This window comes from Triturus cristatus, chromosome 10 (genome assembly GCF_964204655.1).
Source record: "Triturus cristatus chromosome 10, aTriCri1.1, whole genome shotgun sequence".
NCBI classification, from domain to species: Eukaryota; Metazoa; Chordata; class Amphibia; order Caudata; family Salamandridae; genus Triturus; species Triturus cristatus.
In genome coordinates this window covers 334,947,074-334,969,555 of record NC_140593.1, presented here as the reverse complement: position 1 = coordinate 334,969,555, position 22,482 = coordinate 334,947,074, and the positions used below count along the sequence as shown (strand labels likewise).

General features: G+C 45.3%; 1 protein-coding gene across 1 annotated transcript in view; it reads left to right on the top strand.

Annotated features, from left to right (window-relative positions):
- CNTNAP2 (contactin associated protein 2) overlaps positions 1 to 22,482 on the top strand; it is a 2,761,105-nt gene that overhangs the window by 2,697,212 nt on the left and 41,411 nt on the right. Inside the window, exon 22 of the mRNA XM_085631546.1 lies at positions 3,815 to 4,042. Within this exon, the coding sequence (XP_085487672.1) occupies positions 3,815 to 4,042 (228 nt within the window). The remainder of the gene's footprint in view (positions 1 to 3,814; positions 4,043 to 22,482) is intronic.

Here is a 22,482-nt window from a genome sequence, read left to right as displayed (position 1 = left end):
GAACACCCAACTGAGTCTATCGTCCGGGCAGTTCTCGACGAAATTAGGAAGGGGGCAGATCACAACATCTCGCAGGCCCTAGTGCTCCTGGATCTGTCGGTGGCTTTCGACACCGTCGACCACGACTTACTGGTCGACCGGGTCGAAAGTGCCGGGATCCGGGGGCTCCCCCTAAAGTGGATGTCCTCTTTCCTTAATGACCGCTATCAAGCGGTCCGCCTTGTCAATTTCATCTCGGAGAAGAGAAGATTGTCCTGTGGAGTCCCACAGAGCTCCTCTCTCTGCCCTCTCCTCTTCAATCTGTACATCTTTCCCCTGATCTTGGCCCTCCGTAAGAGAGAAGTCGTCACTTTTAACTACGCTGACGACCTCAGCTAGTCTTCACCATCGATTCATCTCCCTCCTCAATGAAGAACTTTCAATCCACCATGAATTTTATCAGCAACTGGGTGAACTTAAATCAGCTCAAGCTCAATCCCGATAAAACCGAGCTAGTTCTCACTGGGGCCCCAGCCAAACCTTGGAATTCCAACTTTTGGCCCCAATCACAAGGATGTCCCCCCTCTCCAGTCAGCTCGGTTAAGGGTCTAGGGATCATAATTAGCAGTGATCTTACCATGAAGGCTCAAATAAACTCGGTGGTCTCCGCCTGCTTCTTCCATTTGCGAAGAATTCGAAAAATTCGCAGATTTCTGTCCACAGAGGCGCTGACCCAAGTCATTTTTGCCCTTGTTATATCCCGCATCGATTACGCCAACTCTTTGTATTCAGCATTCCGGCCTACCAATCTCGCCGGCTACAACTAGTGCAAGGCTTGTTTATGGCCAGCCTAGATCCAACCACGTGAAACCATTGCTTAAAAGTCTCCACTGGCTCCCCGTGACTCAACGCTGTCTCTTTAAACTTGGCTGCGTGATCTATAAAGCCCTTTCATCCCACGGACCAGTTTTCATCGCCACCAAAATCCAGCGATATGTCCCCTAACGTGAGCTTCGCTCCTCCAATATGAACCTACTGACCCCCTGCCCACTCAAAAGGAAAAAACACGGCGGTCTAAGATTCTTGACTCTAGCTCCACAATTTTGGAACTCCCTCCCACCTGAACTGCGCCTAACCGCCTCTTATTCCAAGTTCAGGAAATCTCTTAAAACATGGCTCTTTGCTTTGGCCTACAATTAATTGTTTCCCACTGTGATTGTTTTGCATTCGTCTCTGCTTAAGCGCCAAGAAACCGCTGGTGAACGTGCGCTCTAGAAATTATTTTAACATGACATAACATCTTTGCTTGACTGGGAATAAGGATAATTATGAATCCTCTGAATTTAGTGCTATTACAGCACACTCAAGTTGGGGAAGAATCTCATTTGGCCCCTACTGATTACACTAATATTTATTTGATTGTCTCCGAGAAAAAGTAATCTTGAGCAAATAGTCATTCCAGCACATTGTCACTACAGATAGAGGTATGCACGATTCCCGCCTTGCCCTGTGCAAAGCCTGCGGCATTGCACAGGGTCTGTGCTCTTCTATGTCGCAATTAATCATGTGACCTGCTGCTTTCATCTAAAAGATGTCCATAGGCTTGAAACCCTAATGCAGGAATGGATATAGCAACCTTGAGGTTGGATGTCAAGAGTGCCATTAGCAACAACATCGTCTGAAACAAATAGTGTCCTAACACTGAGGACAAGACATTATCCCACTGGGTGTAGAGCTAGTATTAACTACAAACGCATGATGTTTTGTGGATGATATTTAGGACACAATATTTCTTTCTGACAGTATATTGGTTACGATATTATGGAACCATAACTACTTTGACAAGAGCAGTAATTAGTGCAGGAGGAAGCAACCATAATGTACTGTATCTGAGGCTCCCAAAGAAGTTGCCCAAATTATTACAAAACTACAAAGCTCTTTGGCTAAGACAGTTGCCCAGTTTCCCAGCAGGGTCTGTAAATTACCACACAGCAGTGTCATTTGAAATGCATTACCAAGTGACATGGCCTTAAGTTCCCTCCGTATTCACACCTTTTGAAAACCCTGGGATTTGGATATATGAATAACATGCACTTATGAAAGGCTGCCAGGCTAAAAGTGGTAATAACATTTGACATTTTAAATTACAAAAGCACACTATACCTAGGCACTCATTACATGCAGGATTTGTTTTGTTCGACCCTCTCAGGGACAACGAATTCTGCACCAAAAAGAATCAGCGAGTTGTTTTCTAATTGTTCAGCCGCCTTATAATGAACTGTGAGGTTTTTCTTTTCTAATGGAGTTATGTTACCTTCTTGCTTTCACCAGTTGACTCAGGTGCTGTTAAACTCTCATTGTTTCAGGCAATTTAACAATCAAACAGTGTTTTATTTGTTTGGTTTGCAATGAGCAGGGCCGTCACTCTGATCTTGTTTTCTCTCCCCTTGAGTAGCTGGCTTTAGTAAATTCTTACAAGTTAGTACCACAATAAAAAATAGATACAGCGGTTATGAACATTACCAGGAAGTAGTCTAGAATCGGGGGACTTCTGCAGTGCTGCCTTAGCCTCTTTGGAAAGGAATATTACGACTGTCTTCAGTTTCAGATTTCACAAAAATGCAAAGTCTGTTGCCCCAGGATACTTGTTAAGAAGATGTGCTGACCTAATCCATTAATTATGTATTGCACAGAAAAGAGTGGAATTAATTAAACATAAGCTGTCCATTTTTTACTTGAATTGGTCGATAAATTAATTTAATGTCATAGAAGAGAAAGTGTTAGGAACAAATAACGAACATCTTATTTTGACAAAGGTACAGATTTACCCTATGCTCTTTTCCAACATTTCGGCATAGTTTTTAGACTAGTGGTTATTGATAAATGACTCATTTTCTGTGCTAATTGCGATATACACGTTGTGCCAGACCGAGATCTCCAGTATTTGAAGTACTAACAGCCTCATGCATCAACCCAAAATCCAGTCGGTAAAATACCGATTCGGTAATAGCTCCCGGTATTAAGGAAAAAATACCCAATCCCAATGCATCAACCCAAAAGCAGAAATCGCTATTTAAGGAATCCTTAAATAGCGATTCTTTAAATAGGGATTCCTTAAATACCGATTCCTTAAATAGAGATTGCATTTAAGGAATCCCAAAGTGAGATTCCTTAAATGCAATGCATCAAAGTTAAAAAATTAGCGATTTCGCTAATAGGGGGAGCAAATTACCATGAAGATGAACTGCATGGTAATTTGCAAAAACTTTGAAAAATGCACTTTTGTGCATTTTTCAAAGTTTCATGTTGCGCACACACATGCCTTTAGAGCATGTGTGTGTGCAACATATGTGCACATATCATTTTCAGGGGTGCAACAGGGTGTCCTTTTGACACCCTGGCACCCTTGAAAGTGCTCCCGCTATTAGCGATTCGGTAATACCGAATCGCTAATACAGACTGGCTTTACATTCATTCCTATGGGCCTCCAAGCCCATAGGAATGAATGGGTAGGTATTCCTTATTACCGATTCGGTATTACCGATTCGGTAATAAGGAATATTAAGGAATCGCTATTTGAATAGCGATTCCTACATGCATAGCCTTTTGCTATTCCTTATTAGCGATTCCTTATTTTTCGCTAATAAGGAATCGCAAATGGCATTGTTGATGCATAGGCCCCTAAATTATTTACAATGATGAGAATTACTACAAAATTGCAAGTAGCCCTTTACTAAAATGTGACAACGGTGTTGATGTATTTAAATAAAAAAAAGGAATTGTCGTATGATCAGCTTATCTCATTTCCCTGCATTACTCTCATTTTTTTTCATAGAAACTGGAAAAATCGACGAGGAGATACACAGATACAATACACCCGGATTCTCTGGCTGCTTTTCAAGAGTCCAGTTTAACGGTATCTCACCTCTCAAAACAGCCTTAAGAACCAAAAACTCTTCTCAAGTCTTCGTCCAAGGTGACCTTGTGGAATCGAACTGCGGTGCTTCTCCGTTGACCATTCCACCCATGTCTGCTGCGACTGACCCCTGGCACTTGGACTCTGGTAAACCCATCATAAACATATTACAAAACCGGTTCTGGATTAGACATTCATAACAACTGCCACATATGACTAACATCGTTTTAATGGGAGTAACACATTACTAGTTATGTAACTGAAAACTATTATTCAAACACACTTTCTTTCTTTTAGTTTTGTTATGTTGATTGGTGGTTATTCTGTGTCTGGATTCCGAATGAACCGTGTCTGTCTCACACATTAAAAAGCTGAATAGATTCAGTAGACGCTCCCCCGTTGTTGCTATCTGCTGCTGTCAACAGGTCACATGGTAGAGTCCTGCAAAGACCAACATATCCTTTGGAGTTTGGTAAATGAAATTCCATTAAAATAGATAATAGTAACACCAGCTACTTACAATACTTGCAAAAAGAAGTGCAGGATGAAGCCCTCCATAAAAGTTATTATATTGACAAAATAATAGTAGTCATTAGTTACTCAAATCCATTGCAAACCTGTACTAGACACTAATAACATTTTAGCAGTATACCTTCTGTTATACATTCTGGTATGATTACAACACATAATTGAGATGCACTGTAATTCTAGACTGCACAGTTGCAATGAATTAGTCATCAACTATATAGTGGTGGTTATATTTCATCTAGTAATTATACAAACGCGATTACAGAGCACATTGACTCCCCAAAAATGCACCCTTTACAGGAAATAAATTAGAAATAATTGTATGTCTCTTTTATGAGATTTGAATACATTTGAATATTTATGATTTGTTACTTTAAGCATTTATTCCAGAAGTTTTCTTATAGGGCTAGTATTAATGAATCTTTACATTGAGTGAAATGCACTGTTCAGAGAAAGCATACAGTTTTTTAGTCTCGAAGCAGTGATGGCAGACACATGACTTCCTGCCAAAAGCCATAGAACTTCATCTAGAAGATCGACTGTAGGACAGTGGCAGTATCAGATGACAGGTCCTGGACAACATTTTCTGGGCACAGTTATGTATAAATTACCTTAAAGTCAACAATTAGCCAGAGAAAGAAGCATGTCAATACTATGTTTTCTAAAAATATGACAGTTCTCTGCATATTATGTAATTTCCAGAAGTGATTGTGGACATAATTTGTATGTATACATTTTTACCAAGCATACAGGTCATCTTAGTGGTAAACAGAGAATAAATTCAGTTAATGGAAAATGATAATGTTTGAAATGGGGGTGCCTAGTTGGCAGAGATAGATACCTTTGACCACGTAGGGGCCCTTGCTTCCAGTCAGGGTAAGGGGGCTACACTCATAAAATAACCCCTGCTCATCCCCTTTGTTAGCTTGGCACGAGCAGGCAGGCTTATCTCAGATGCAGTGTGTAAAGCATTTGTGAACATATACAGTAATACAGTGAAAACACTACAAATGGACACCACACCAGTTTAGAAAAATAAGTAATCTTTATCTAGATTTAACACAAGACCAAACATCAAAAAAATCCACAATACAGTATTCAAAAATATGACTTTCAAATGGTAGAAATAGTTTAGTTCAATGTAGATGGTAAATGCAACACTTTACTCTCAAAGTACCTTGGATGCATAACGTAATATAAACAAAAGGGGCGCAGGGAAGGCAATGCGTCAGTTCCTTGCTCCGGGGGAGGCAATGCATCTGTTCCTTACCGGAGAAGAGGGGATACGTCTGTTTCTTACTCTGTCCCGGTTACAATGCGACAAGGTTTGCGCCTCGTTGCGATGCGACAATCCGGTGCTATGCGAAAAGGTGGCGTCTTTGAGGCGATGCGACAACTTGGATATGATGCGTGCACGCCCGACGGCCGTTCAGCGAAATCTGTGGTTTCTTGAGCCGCAACACGCCCTGCAACGCGCTTCTTCGGTGCTGCGACGGCAGCCTCTGCGGCGGTGATACGCTTCTCCGGCAATAAGACACGCTTCCTCGGCGATGCGACTGCAAATAGCTGCGGCGGCAGCACGCTTCTGCGGCGATGCAACAGATGCGGTGGCGACACGCTTCTTCCTCGTTGCACCACGCTTCCAGCTCCCAACGACACGCAGTCTCTAGAGGTCCTAAAATAACAGCAGGCACCTCTCTACAGGTAGAATTCACAGGAAGGAAATTCAGGGGAGCTGGTGGTGAGGTCTGTGTGTCCCTGAGACGTCAGAACAGCTGGCAAGCTCAGCTTCAATCCCTTGGAGATCTTCCTCAAGATAACAAATTACACACAAAGTTCCTGTTCTCCTTTCCTTGGCAATAGGTAACCACTGCATGCCAACCTCAAACAGTAACCAGCGCAAGGGCAGTCTCCTCCCTCAGCTTCCTTGGTTTCTCTCCTTGGCAAAGGTTCGTCTTGATTCCCAGAAGTGATCTAAAGTACTGGGCCCCTCTTTTTATAAAGCAAAACCAAAGGGGATGATGGACGGAGTGTTGAACATTGCAAGCGCTCACTCCCAGTCAAATGATCTGGGTTTAATCCATCATCATTCTTTAGCTCACTCCGCCACCCCAGTTCAGACAAAGTTCTGGGGTCTGGGCCCCTCTTTTAGACACACACTTTCTTTGTTCTCTGAAGGCAGAGAGTGTCTGTACCCAGCCCAAAACAGTGCTGTCCTCCCTGGTGAAGCGTCCTGGCAGGAGGTGGAGACAGCATTGTTGAAAGCAGACCTGGCCAGGGTAGCTGAATAGAAATCTCCTCCCCTTACTCTCTATTCAATGTAGGCCCAAGCAAGTGAAAGGAAATCTCCTCCCCCTACTCTCTATTCAACCCAGGTCCTATTCAGCCCATGCCTGACTAATCAGACTGCTGGAGCCAAAGCCCTCTCCAGCCCCCTGTCACTCACAAACCAGACATGTAATACACAAACCTAGCAGAGGCATTCTGGATTGTTAGGCAAGAAAATACCTACTTTCTAAAAGGGGTATTTTCAAACACAGAATGTAAAAATCACCCACACTAAAAGATGTATTTTAACATTCTGAGTTCAGGCATACTAAACTTGTTTTTCTACCTTGTTTCCTGGGACAGTTAGGATTATAAGATGTTATAAACAATCTGTCCATTCTGGCCTATGGGAACAGGTAGCCTTGCAATAGTGAAAAACGAAATTGGCTGTAATTCACTATAAGGACATGCCACACACACCAGGGCATGACCTACCTTTCACATACAATGCACCCTGCCCATAGGTGTACCTTGGGCCTACATTAGGGGTGACTAACATGTAGAAAAGGGAAGGATTAGGGACTGGCAAGTGGGTGCACTTGCAAAGTCGACATGGCAGTCCCAGACTGCACACAGGCTCAGCAATGGCAGGCCTGAGCCATATTTTACAAGCTGCTTCTGTTCGTGGCACAATCAGTGCTGCAAGCCCACCATCAGCATTTGATTTACAGGCCCTGGGCACTCATGGTGCACTGTACTAGGGTCTGACAAGTAAATCAAATAACCCAATCATGGAGTCACTAATCCATTACAGCAATTTACAACAGGGAGCACTTGCATGTTGGCACTGAACAGCAGTGACAAAGTGCCCAAAGCATCTAGACATCCAAAACATGGCAAAAACATGGGAGGCAACAGCAAAACGGGAGGGAGACCCATGCCAATGGTGCCAGGTCTAACAGATAGTAATGAGTGTTTTCCTCACTCTCCAAAGTACATGGAGCCCGTTACTATTATTTACAAACTATGTCAAAGTGCATAGCGCCTTAACATTTTTGTAAAGGCCACTAAAAGATGTCAAATTTATAGGGTAGGGAAAATCCTATTCAGAAATGCCTGGTGTAAAATATCTATGAAGGTGCTAGAGAGTTCAAGTGACTCAATAACATATAGAACTATGCTATGTCAAGGAGCTCCTGGCCCTGGACCCAGAACACCGAAACAACATCTGTTGCACTTCCTCCCCACAATGAACCAAAGGACCCTTCTCTTGCTGTCACTGCCACTTTTCCTGCAACACAGGACTGCCAGGCAGCACTGGATCCTGTGCCACTCCTGCCCAGAAGACTTTGAACAACCCGGAACCGCTCTAATGCATCCTGTTCAATGCCCGATCCCTCTGCAAACATGCCATGGAAATCTGGGACTCCATTACCACCCTCTCCCCTGATGTCGACTTCATCACCGAAACATGGATTAGCCCCCCCTCAAACCTCGACATTGCCACTGCAACTCCTGACAGCTACAAGATGATAAACCAAAACCGCACCAACGAGGATGGTAGGTGCCTCGCCATCTTCTTCAAAGAAACCATTTGATGCATCACCACCAACGACGACCCCACACCCCTCACAGAACACCTTAACTCCCAACTACAGACTGCTGCCAAGACCACGATAAGAGGCACCCTCATTCATATACAGACACCCCTGGACCTTGGCTGGCTTTCTGCAATGCCATATCCAACCTCATTGCTCCCCTAGCAATCGACTTCTACCACAACGTTCTACTTGGCAACCTCAATTTCCACATTGACGACCCTCAATGACGCCTACTCCACCACTCTCTTGGAAAACCTGAATAACTTCCTCTCCCAGCTGGTCACCAAACCCACGCCCAAGGCCGGACACATACTCAATCACATTTCACCTCCATCGACAGAATCAAATTCAGCACCGTCACAGAACTCACCTGAACAGACCCTGCCATCATTCATTTTACTGTCTCCATTGTTCAGCACACCATCACCAAACATCACAGCTCCTCCCGCCGCAGCTGGGGCAAGGGTACTGAAACACAGTGGGCACAGGTCCTCAGCACCACCCAACCCAAAGCCTCATCAGATCTCGACCATGCCGTCCAGAACTTCTCTGCTTGGATCACCAAATGCGCCGACAGAGTTGTCCGATGAAACCATCAAAAAACACCAAAACAAGCCATCTGGTACATCGAAGAGCTCAGAACCACTAAGTGCAACTGCTACAGGCTTGAGAAAGAATGGTGCGCCACAAGGAACCCCTCTGACCGAGCCTCTCACAAAGCAGCCCTCAGCAACTACCACCTGCACATCAAGGAAGCCAAGAGAACAGACATCACAGCAGCAAACCACATGAAAGAACTCTTCAAAATAGTCAAGGAATTCTCCAACCTGGTAGCCACAGAAATAGGGTGCATTTCCCTGTTTGCACCACAGCACACCTTAAAACAGGTGCGCTGGCCTCAAACAGGGAAATTGCGCCCTAATATTTTGAATATGCTACCCAGGGCAGCCGCGATCTCAAGCTGCCCTTGGGCCGCACATTCAAAACAAAACCAAAGCAGCTTTGAAATAACCGCTCTGTGTTTCACTGGGCAGGCGGCAACCCACCTGCACTTTTAAGGGGGATTGGTGTTTCCCTTGCAGGGGGGTGCAGTAATTGACTGCACCCACTTGCAAGGGGATGCCTGGGGGTCTCATAGGACTCCCTTTCACGCTTCCAGAGGGCTGCCATCAGGGGGCACACTGACCGTGCACCGCCTTTTAGGTGGTGCACTGCTAGTGTGCCTGCTGACAGCTTCCTTGCCTCTGTGCCCACATCTGTAATACAGAGCTGGTGCAGCAGCACATGGATTCCCTCATTTGCATGGGGCCATGCCCCCATGTAAATGAATGAAAGCCCCCTGGTAATAGTGCTGGCTCTATATGTGTGCCAACTCTATCTGTATTATATAAAGGCCGGCACAAGCGTCAGCGGCTCCTTCTGTAATACCAAAGTGCCCCAGGAGCATGCAATGCAGGCGCTAATGCCCGCTGTGCCCCCGGAACATTTTCATAATATGGCCCCTGGTCTCCGCTCACCACCCAGATTACCACGACCATCATGACCTCCACCCATTCCGGGGCACCCACTGCCTCCACTGTCTTTTTAACCTCTGAACCATCCCAATCAGCACGGAAATCACCAGCATCATTAACACCTCCATCACCACAGCTACCTTCCCGGACAGATGAAAACATGCAGATGTCAGATGACTCCAAAATAAACCCCACACCGACCCCAGCTAACTCAAAAATTATTGACCAATCTCCCTGCTCTCATATTCTGCCAAAGTACCTGAGAAGGCTCACTGGATACCTGGAATTAAACCACCTTCTAGATGACTCCCAATCTGGGTTCTGTGCCAACCACAGCACTGGGGCCATGCTGATCACTCCTACAAACGACATCAGAACCTTCCTCGACCATGGAGAGACTGTGGCTCTGATCCTCCTCGACCTCTTTGCTCTGTTCAACACCGTATCCCACCACACCCTCATCAACAGACTCTACAATATCAGCATACAGCAAAATGAACTCAAGTTGATTGCCTCCTTCCCTACAGGACGCACACAGAACATCTAGCTGCCTCCCTTCACCTCTGAACCCAAGGACATCATATGCAGCCTTCCCCAATTGTCATCCCCTCTGCCACACCCTTTTTAACACATACATGACCCCCCTTGCAGGCATCATCAGAAGCCCGGCCTCAAAAGAATTTCCTACTCAGACAATAATCAGCTGTTCCTCTCACTCACCGAAGACCCTTCCACCACAGAACAAACTTCTGCGACACCATGACCAACGGAGACAGCTGGGTAAGAAACAACTGCCTTACACTCAACTCTGAAATGACTGAAGTACTGATCTTTGGGAAGAACACCTCCATATGAGACCACAGCTGGTGCCCAGTGGAACCTGGACTAACACCTACACCTACATACCACGAGCGTAAACTAGGCATCATCATCTACAGTGAAGTGACCATGAAACGACAAGTCAACGCAGTCGCCGCCCCCTGCTTCCACAACCTTTGCATGCTCAGCAGGAAGACTCCAGACCATTCCGAATGCTGCAGTAAAGCTCCTCCTGGACCTCCCCAAACAAACCTATATCACCTCAACCTCAGGAACCTCCACTGGCTCCCCAGCCAGAAAAGATGCCAGTTAAAGATCCTCATGCACACCTACAAAACTCTACACATTCATGTACCGGCCTATGTCAACCACTGACTCCACTTCCATCTTCCGCAAGACAACTGCGCTCCACCTCACTAGCACATGCCCACATCCCACGCATCCGTCGCAGCTGCAGCAGAGGCCGCTCCTTCTCCTACATCACTGCCAAGGCCTGGAACGACCTGCCCCTCCATCTGCCCCTCCATCTTCAAACAGCATTCCCCCCGGCAGACTTCAGAAAAAAACTCAAGACCCGGCTCTGAGACATTGCCCCCATAGTGCACGCCCCCCCCCCCCAAGGGTGACAGTGCTGTGCTTTTACAAATGCTGATTGATTGATTGGTAGACCTATCATGATGTCACTGACTACTTCATTGATGACATCAATTATGATCTCACCATTGATATCAAACATACAGCTTTGACATATATATTATAGATATATTATCCAAGCTTGGTTTTGAAAAACATTCTCTCTGCGAAAGTGAGGCTTTGTAGATATGTTAATAATATTATAAATGAGGAGGTCTAAACATAAGCACAGGCCAAAATGTAGAGAAAAGAAAAGTGATCAAAGAATACAAAACTGTTATAGAGCTGTGTTAAAAGTGATACTTCACTGGAAACAGCCATTCGTCTCTCATGTTGCTTTATGGTTCACTCGCTTGTGGCACATTATGGCCATGGAGCTTTTGACTCATAGAATTGCACGAACACATGCTAAATTTGCTCTTGATATATGCGTTTGGAATACACTTGCTTCAAACCGCCCAAACTTAAGGCAGTCCAACTCTTTGATTGAGTTAGACTACGTCGGATGGGGTGTGACCCTGATGACTTTGATATGTCTTTTGCTCCTCTCCCGTCTGCCTCCCCCGCGTCAAGCAATTCTACCCATTAAACTCCTGTCTTTTCATGTGGAGATTGTCCCTCCCTTACCATGGGCATTCACACGTCTAGCCTTCTTGATCATTTGTTTTGTTGTTTGTACTTTATTACTTTTCTGTAAATTGCAGTTCTAAGCCAGAGTTTCAGAATTGTTCAGGTAACCCATGGCCCCTTTTGACAGACTTGTGTAATATATTGTTGCACTGTTTCTGCTTACTACAGTGACTATATTCCTCTATATCCGTGCCTGCAATGTGATTGATATCACTATGTCTGAAAAAGCCACATATTTTGATCGCTATGTTGCTCTGTGAAAATGCTTTTCAATAAAAATGTCACAAGTAAAAAAAAAAGTGATAACGCAACATCAGTATCTGGAGACTAATTGGGTGGGATAATTTTATGCTAAGAGCACATATACAGTGAGCACCTGTAGAGAATTTGTATCAAGAATGGAATAGAGCCCATTAGTACATATTGAGAATACACAAGTGAAGAAGTGTTGGAAGGTGCACTGGCTAAGAATGTGTGGATGAATGAATGTATTTTTCTTCTACAGTAGCCCCTGCAAACAGGATTGCTTTTTGGACCTTCTGGTGCCTGTCAGACCTGTCAGACCAATTAACTGAAGTAGAGCATGTCAACTTAGACCAATACCAACCACAAAGCCATTTTTTCAAACCTCACTGAGAGTAATTCAAACTCCCCACACACACATTCAAAGCACTACATAGACTTGTCCAGCATCAGTTGCTTCTGTTTTCACAAACCTTCCAGACACATCTGCTCGTCTGAACTCCTACTTGGACAATCCCATGCATGCAAAAACAGATTCAGCAGTCAAGCCTCCTACTACATCTCTCCTAAAGAGTTGAATGACCTGCCACTACATATAAGAGGCTCCTCTTCACTTCTTGAATTATGCAAGAAGCGGAAGACCTGGCTTTTCGAGTCTCAGTAGGCCCTAGGTGAGCCTAAGCTATCACCTGCTCAGGACCAGGATTCTCTCCCGGGTGACAGTGTGCCCCACCAATCGTCATAACAGAATGTAATAATCGCTTGGAAAAATACCTAAAACCACCATTTTCTCTGCTTCACCCAGTTAGAAACATCTACGGGCAAAAGGCAGAATTGGAATTGCCCCAATTTACTTTTGTGTCCTACAGGTCAACACCGTTGTGTGGGCAACACAGCTCTTAAGCATCCTCTTGCTAGCTGACTGTGTGTGAGAAAAAAAGGGCAAACTGCACTACGACAACAATATACTCCATCAAGCTAAGCTGTGAATGGAAGCCTGGTTAATTTAAAATTGGATGGCATCCTTGGTTAAATTGGCATTTGCAATGCTGTTAGCTATTTGATTTATTATGAATGAAGAAAGTTGCTGGTAGTTAGACCCACTAAAGTAAAGTGCTGGGCATAACCAACATTCCCAGCTGTGAAAGTGAAAACCAATGCAGAACCTTAGCAGGGGTGGAAGTGCAATGTGGTCTAGGGCAGCATGCTAAAAAGTCAAAATATGTAGAAATCCCTAACAGCTCCCCAGCTGTTTTCACCATGAACCTGATGCTTGAACACAATATAGCAGGTACCATTCTGCCAAAAAAATGTGGGAGCCACAGGAGAGTAATTTGGATGTGCGTCATTTTCAGTGCGACCATGCGAAGTAAAATAAGCAACAGACCGCCTCTAATGAATTGTATGAAGGGCTAATAAATGACACATTTTAAAAAACAGAAAGCAAATGAAACGGAACTGACACTTGCATAAAATGTTGCTGCCAAAACAGCAGACCAAATTACAACCTAAGTCTCAAACAGCAGTGACTGAAGCGACTGTCGGAGGGTGGAAAACGTACTATGTCCCAGTGACAGCCGGTAACTTTACGAGGAAGGGGAGCAGGGATCACACGCACACATACACATTCACACTCCCATACATCCACACACAGCCATTCAAAGCACTCACTCACAAATACATATAAATTCATACATAGACGCATGCATCAAACAGAACAAAGCACATAAAACTTAACTTCACTGTATAGAGAGAAGCCTATAGGTTCGAGGGGGTGGGACTGCTGCTTTCCGATTAGGGAAGGCTGCAGTCCCTCACTTCTCACAGAGTGGGATGGGGGTCAGTGACACTGCTGACCCCACCCCACTCTGGGACGAGGTGTCACTGAGTGACACAGGGCCCTGGGCTTTTCCAGAAGTCAAAACTGATGAGCCCAGGACCAAGGCCATCAGTGATGCTCCCCTTCATCATGGGGGGAGGGCCTCGCATGCTCCTCTGCCAGGCTGAGGAGGTCGCAGCTGCTGTGGTTAATGGCAGTGACATGCCAAGAGTGCCATGGTCCTTAGTGCATGCAAGGAAAAAAGTTCCCCTGTCCTGTGGGTGGGTAGTGCAATACTGTTATATTTCGGGTGCAGGTAGTCCTAGGGGCCTTGGCCACCAGTGCTACTGCACCTACTGTACTGTCCATAGCACAAGGGCAATGGTCCAATACAAATCTGCCTCGGGTGTCATTGGAACAATACAGTTGTACATTGTCAGTTTAACATTTACATGCACCTCTTTGCAATCTGAGGGCTTAGAGCAGAGGTCTTCATACTGGGGGGCCTGCCCCTCTTCAGGGGGGGGGGATAGATGGGTTTCCAGGGGGGCGCCAATGCCTCTGCAAGTACATGTAAATGAACATGGCCTGGAAGTGTGGCAATGTTTATTTGCCGCATTTCCAGTCTGTCCTCATTTACTTCCCGCCTTTGAAATGAGAACTGTGATCAGAGAGCCTTGGGTGTGGGGTCAGTGAGTCAGCTGGCAGGGTCATAGAGCTTGCTAAAAAAACACAATCATTTGAAATGCAATAGGTCTCACATTTGTGAGAGTTAGGGCTATTTGCATTGTAAATGATGTTTTTTGACAAATTGCTGGAAATAAAAGAAATGTATGTACTTTTATTTTTTCCCCATTTGATTTCTTGACCGACTTGAGGATGGCTCAAGAATGTATTTAAGTGACATCCTGCTTACAGCAAGAGTACCAAAATAATTGCTTCAAAACCCATTGAATAGGGTTGCGTTAACAATTGGCTGTACTTACTGAGATGCATAAACATAATTAGTTATTACGGAAATTCCGGTAGTTCCGGTATTGGTGGAAGCTGTTTTTTTCTGCTTGAATCATGATTATCAGATATGCAGTAATTACAGTACCACACAGTCTTGGTAAATTCAATTGTGTTATTTCCCATGAAGTTTACAGGCACACCACACACTGAGGGACTTGCAGGGCACTGGGTATATTTGGAAGGTACTGCACTGTTCACCCAGGGAGATTTGGGAGGGATAATTGCTTCACAGCGCGGAATTCGTGACAGAGCTAAGGAAGCACTGAGCCTAGTAACCTACCCTGATACAGGAACAGTAGGCTTCTGCAGCAGGTTGGGCACTGGGAAAGAGATGCAGTCAGAGGAAGAGGTATTAGTCATAGGGGACAAGCTCATCAAATGGCACTAAGAAACCGGGGAAAGAACAACAGAAAGTAAAAGGAGAATGGTGGAAGGAATGAATGGAAGGAAGGCAGGCTTGGTCCAGGGACAGGCAGGCTGGATCGGTGCAATGAAATATTCGAGTCAGGAGAAGGTGCAAAAAAGCCCCTTACTAATGGAAGTGACCCGGTCCCAAAGTAGGTTTGGGAGACTAAACAGCTGCTAAACAGCTGCTGAATCCACGCACAACATATTTCAAAACAAGCATTGGCATAGCCAATAGGTCTCGCCTTTGGGACCTTCGAAGTGTTTAGTTATCCAGCACAGTATCCTTGGTGCAACATCAAGTGTTGCATGGCTAAACACTTATAAGGTCCAAAAGGCAAGACCTATTGGCTATGCCAATGCTTGTTGTTACTGGGGCCAGTTTTGCACCTCTCCAAAATAGAGCTTGCGTCTGCACCCTAAGCCATTTTGCCCTCTTCATTCTTGATGTTATCTAGAAATTAATGGGCTTCTTCCATCCGAGAAAACATATGCATTTTTGTTCCCCCTGTACCGCTCTTAGACAGGCCAGAGACAAAGAGAGAACCTAATAGCATAGTTCACAGAGTTCCTTTCGAGTTTACAGCGGTTTCTTCCTCCCGGCATACGTCCTATTACAAAGGTCTGGGAAAAGGAGTATGCGCAGACTCTGAATCTGTTGATCATGTTTTAGGGTTGCGATGCTTTCATCATTAACTCATGCAAATGAGCACTGCAAAAGGTGACTATAACTGTGTCGCCGATTAGTGATTCTCAGGCGCCGGGGGATGTGGGGAGTATTGCATATGTCTTCAAAAGCATTATCCACTAGCCACAGTTTTAAATAAAATGGCCTGTATAAATATAATTGAATAATGTTTCAAAATGAAAATATGAGATCCCTATGCTTAACGTGAGCAAATGAGCTGTACAGTAGAGAAGTATCAAGACCTGTGTTGTCATAAAAAATAATTTAATATATATATAGTAGATAAGATTTGTATGTAGTGTGCATGTTTGTGGATGAGAGGAAATGTGATTTTATCAGAATTGAACTCTTGTTTCCACCGAAACCTGTGATGAAGACATTTAGGATCTACTGCCGGGTCATATAATATCAATACCTGCCCTCCTAGCGTCTGCAGCCTTCTGTTCCTCTGGATGGTATCTAGGGTCTCCGTTCTTTTTTCCTGTCCCCTCATACACCCCTTTAATCTAGTAGGATGTACACTTGCCTCCTTCTCGCCTGCTCCTTTAGGTTCAAAGAAGTATTGTGCATTCCATTTTTTTATGCTTTTCTGCCATCTCAAAGCACACTGTCCGTGGTCCCTTCCTTTTGACACAGCCAGAGCCTCTACTGGGCATGCTATAATGGGTGTGACACCTCCCTGAGAGACTTCCGGCCACCACCACGGACTTGTCCCTGAAGCAAGTGTGTGCTATGAGTTGGCGCCCTTCCCAGTTACACCAGCGCTACCACAGCTAATTTAAGATGTGCCCCAATCTCCGCAGGGTCGCTGCCACACACCTGCATGGCCTGCCTCTCTCACCCGTGGGGCCGGCACCACCTCGTTACCCGCCACTCACAGGGATGTCCTTTTTCGGACGCACCGCTACAGGCGTGCAGTTCTCCCATGCTCTTAAACACCTAGACATAAAATATTGCTCTAGGAGTACGGTGCCTAGGGCGTTTTGCCCCTCTGCCCCCGTCCTTGCATCGGTGTTTATGTAGGCCATAGTGTGCCCCTCAAACTTCCCTTTCCAGTGGTTGCGTCACTTGGATGTTTTTTGGCAGCCAGCTGAGGAGAATTGTTCGAGTCAACAGTTTCGAAACTGCGAGTCCACATCCAGAGGTGAAGCACGAGAAGCAGTGACGTTGGTCACTAGCTGTGTTGAATATTCTCGATTATTCTGCATCGTGTTGGTTGTTGTCTACATTTTACATAGCGGGTTGCATGATATAGCGCTTGCATGTTAAAAGTCTAGAAAACTCTGTGGCGGTTGTGCTTTTTCAGGTGATAGTATTTGTTAATCTGACTGGGTACAGTTATGTACTGGCTGTCGGTGCTGCTTCAAGAGAGATTCCTTACCTTAGGTGTAGGTCGCCTGTGACCTAAAGTGGGGAGGAGGGACACCTTTAGAAGGCTTGGTCTGAGACACCAGGGCATGTAATGGTGCTGACCAGGATGTTTTTGTGACGTGGTTGTGACGTGGACTTGGACGGCCTCGCCTGCTTTCCTTCTTTAGTAAAAGGTTTCTTATCTTTATGGGGCCATGTGTTTGGCCCATAAAGATAAGAAACCTTTTACGATGCAAGGAAGGCAGACAAACCCGTCCAAACGAGACGGCTCAAAAAGCAGAACAAAAACGTCACTACCAACTCTTTTCCAATGGCTGGCCACCATTTAGCATAAACGGGGACGCCAGCCAATGGAAAAGAGGGGCAAGGCTTAATGCCCTTTACACAAAATACCCCAAATCATTAAATCTCGCCAGCGAGACTGCGCATGTGCGCAGCCTACGCCTGGCGAGACCTAAACATGGAAGAGGACCACCAAAGAAGTGAATTGTGTAGCAAAATAAACAGCAACATACATAGAACCAGGTTCACTTAAATACATAAGTGTGCAACAAGAATGCATTGTTTTACTATAACGCACAAGCAGAATTATCGAAGGTACCATAAATTTGCCCCTCAGAATAGAATTTCTGTAAGTACTAGTTTACAGCACCGAAGAACTGGATATGCAGCAGATGATGGATTATGTAGCAAATGTGGTAATATAAATGGCCTTTTTTCCATTTTTTTCTTTAAAAAGGGCCATTCATTAGTGTGTAAGTGGCCACTGCTGGTTATCATTAATTAAGTAGATGCATTAGAACTGGGGCCCAGGGATTTGAGGGGCCCACTGCATCACAATTATCACTGTCTAGCTTTAAAAAAAGGGGCTTGGGAGCTTATTTTCCATTCTAGCATTAGGACCGAGGGCACTGCTGCAGAAAAAAAGTAGACAACATGTGGGAGCTCTATTTTTTCTGAAAGAGACAGAGAGCCTGATTCAAAATCGGAGTGACGGTCAGGGAAGAATTGAAAGATTCAGAGGAGATAGCCTGCTACTCAGGACTGCTGTTATCATTAATGCAGCAGGTGTAGTTGCATTGGGGTCCAAGAGTGTGAGGGGTTCACAACACCCTAATTATGGGGAGCAGTATTTTTGGGACAATTCATGTTTTGTTTGATGCATTTGCTAATTTATAAGTCTCATTTTTAGTGTGGTTTATGAGCTATAGAAAAAGTATTCCTGAAATCATCTCATAAACCCCACCTCCTGCATGCAGCCCTATCCCTCCCGCTCCCGTAATCCTTGCTATAAAGTTTTGGAAGGGGCCCGACTTCCTAACATTTTGCTTAGGGTGGCTCAGAGCAAAAACGTTTGAAGACTTCTGGCACAGAGATTGCGATTTGCCAAAAGTGTACTTATTTTGTCCCCGGCTGACTCCAGGGTTAGAACACAGATTTACAGATGCCAATGTAAGCAATTTAGGGACAGATGGTATCTCCTTCCTAAAGAAAACTAGATTAATCCATGGCCGACTGCATACAATGTTTGTGCCTGTTTTTAGAATACTAGCCTGGGATTGTCCCTGTGCAAACCCCTCTAGGAATTTCTGGAGAAATTTGCATGGGAAGAACAGTTTGCAAACTGAAATCTCGCACCACCCATTAAATGTGCTGTTGGGAAAGAAAAGTCTTGTGCATGGTAAAGGACGTGTACCCCCGCCCTGAGTGCCCGACTTTACTGTTGTCTGTAACGCTGATTTTTGTTGTTTAGACAAAGACTGATCATGCATGTGCACCATGACATAGGCTTGTCTCTTGGATGTGGTCTTGTTGGACTAGGAGAGCCCCCCAAATCACTACCCTCATAGTGGTGGAAGGTGACTGCCTTCACCAGGAGTTAAGCAGCACGAGTGCGGTGGTCGCAGCATTCTGTGTAGTGATCAGTAGGAGTGAATAGGTCCTTTTTACCCAGTTTCACTGGAGTGAGGCCTACATGCTCACTCACCTTTTTAAAGTTCCGCTGCTGTGTGCTTAACTCACCCATGGCCTAAAATGCTGCACAGCAGTGATGATTCTGTGCGCTGGCTGTATGTGTTGCTGGAAAGGGTATAAACAGGTATAGAGCAGTGCTGTGCAGTACCTACATGGTGAGTGCATGCACTAAGTGTGTGTATGCCTTGAGGAATACATTACATGAGATGTTTTGCTGTACAGTGTGAGTACAGTGGAAGCATGTGCTGGTTGTATGTGTAGTTGAGAACAGTACAATACATGAAAGGTTTGTCTAGAGAGTGTAGCATGAATGTATGTACTGGCAGTGTCTGTGTTTGCAAGTAGGACACCATGACACAACAGAGAAAGGCTACAATACTGAACAGGGCACAGAACAAATGTGTGTGCTGAATTTGTGTGTCTGTGAGGGCGCAATGCATCAAGGCAACATTACTGAATAGGGTGTGTGCTGTGTCCATACACTGAGTGCCAGTGTACCTGCAATGGTACGCTACGTGAAGGGCGCTGAGTTTCATTTTGGGAAGCCCAGGCCTGTCTGATGAAGACATCAGGAGTTGAGGCATCTCCCCAGACAGATTTGTGTCTTGCTGCATTTGTGTGAGCTGGATGGAACACACTGGAGAAGGCAATGAGAGACTCCCCCTGTACACTTCAAAAGGTGTTCTTTGATTTAGTGAGAGAACACAATAAAGGGGCCTGGGACATCTCGGGAAGTAGATTGGACTGATAAGGGAATCCTAAAGAATAGGGCTGGGATCCGGTGATTAACCTTTTGATGCACATATCACTGTGGCTTGCATCCAGGTTGGATCTCTAGTCACTGCATTAGCCTGTGTTGTGGGACTATCTCCTGCACAGTCTCTCCTGTTGTGACAGAGAGCCTTTCACGAGGAAGAAGTGAGAGAAAGGTGTACACTTTAAAAGAAGCAGAACCCCAACATAAAATTCAAAGACCCAGACCCTAAACTAAATTTGGTTTCTGGAAATGAACTAGAAGAAGGGAGGTCTGGGACCCCACAATAAAATCTGAGCAGGACTGGGGCACAAGGTCTGCTAATCTCCCTGCTGAGTGTCAAATATTTACCCCTAGCCACAAATCTGGGTTATATCCATCATTTTTTTGCCCACCATGCAACCCCAGTTTGAACCTAGCCCTATGCAACCGGCCCCAGGATGCTTATTTTCAGTCTAGGTCCTTGAGGTTTGGACTGGACTGTTCCAATGGGGAGCAGGGCCAAGACTGATTTGCGTGTGGCTGGTTCCAAACTGGAATGGCATGGTGAACAAAAAATACGACAGATTTAGGTCTAGATCTCACTACTGGGGATGAATGTTTGACAATGATCAGTATTCCGACAATCATCTTTTTGTGTTGCAATAGTCACCCCAGGTAAGGCGGGTGTGGCCAGACATGGGTCCCGTGCTCACTATGCCATTGGATTCAAGCTAGCCTAGCTGATGAAGGATAATACCCCAAAGCCGGTCCTAGGGAGTTTGTTTCCGGTCCTGAGGAGACCTGGCTGGTGGTTTGGGCTGGACTGTTCCCATGGGGAGCAGGGTTAAGACTGATTTGCATATCGGATGGGTACAAAGTGGAATGGCATGGTGAGCAAAACAATGATGGATTTATGCCCAGATCTCAGTAATAGGCTGAATGTTTGACATTGATCAGCATTCCACCCCTCATCTTTTTGAGTTGCTGGGTAATATCAGGAGCAGGGCTCATTTTAAATCTTGGTATCATAAAGATCATAGGGGCAATTCACAAGGAATGTTTGGCCGTAAATGTATGCTTATGGCCTCTAATGCCTCCATAAATTCACAATAGGAATCCTGACAGACATGAATAGGTTTACTATAGTGAATTTCTCTGCTGCAATAAAATCAATCGACTTGGATATGTAGAACGCTGCAAATCCCCCACGAGAATATCCAGGTGCTAGGTTCATGCTGGGATCAGTCGAAGAGACCGTTCTTGAGGTCTTTTCTAAACTCTGTGAGCAAGGAAGTTGTTTGGAGGGTGGAGTGGATGATCCTTCCAGGATTAGGTGGTGAGGTAGAAGGATCGTTCTCCACTGTGATTTTGGCAGGTGCGCGGAGTGTGGGCGAGGGAAGCAGAGCGCAGGTATCTGGAAGGTGTGTGTAAGTTCAGGTGGTGGTATATATTTGCTGGTCCTTGGTCATGGAGGGCCTTTAAGGTGTGTGTCAGATTCATGAATTGGCATACTTTCTGAATAGCGAGCCAGAGGAGATTCTGGAGGTGGGGGTGATGTGGGCCATCTCAGGAAGTAGAGGATGAGACTGTCCACTGAGTTCTGTATCATCTGGAGTCTCTTCAGAAGTTGGATGGTGATCTCTGCGTGGAGTGCTTTAGCCTGGTGACTAGGACTTGAGTGATGGTTTTCCTGCTGTCTGCGGAGAGCCATCTGAAGATCTTTCGGAGCATGTGGAGTGTGTCAAAGCAAACGGAGGACACCACGTTGATCTGGCACTTCATGTTGAGTTTGATGTCCAGGTTGATGCCAGGGTTGCGAGTGTGGTCTGTCGTTGTGGTCCGCGTTCGGAGTGCCACCAGGTGCTGTTTAATGGGGAGGCGTTGTTCCCAAAAATCAGCACTTCGGTTGTTGGTCTTCATCCAGTTGGCAGCGCTCGTCATGCAGTTGTGGAAGTTGGTCCTAGCAGTGGAGGGGCCTTCAGACAGCGATTGGATGAGCTGGGTGTGGCCTGCATAGGATATGATGTTGTGGCCATAGGTTCTGATGATGTTGGCCAGGGACATCATGTAGGTGTTGAACAGTGTGGGGCTGAGAGATGAACCTTGAGGGAAACCACAGATGATGCTCTTAGGTTCTGAGATGAAGGAAGGTAGGCATATTCTCTGGTTTTGTCTTGTGAGGAAGGATGTGATCCATTTGAGGGGATATCCCTGGATTCCGATGTGGTGAAGTCTCTTGATGAGTGTGTGGTGGGATACAGAATTAAAAGCTGTTGAGAGGACAAGGAGGATCAGGGCCGCTGTTTCTTCCCGATTGAGGAGGGTTCTGATGTCATTGCTATCC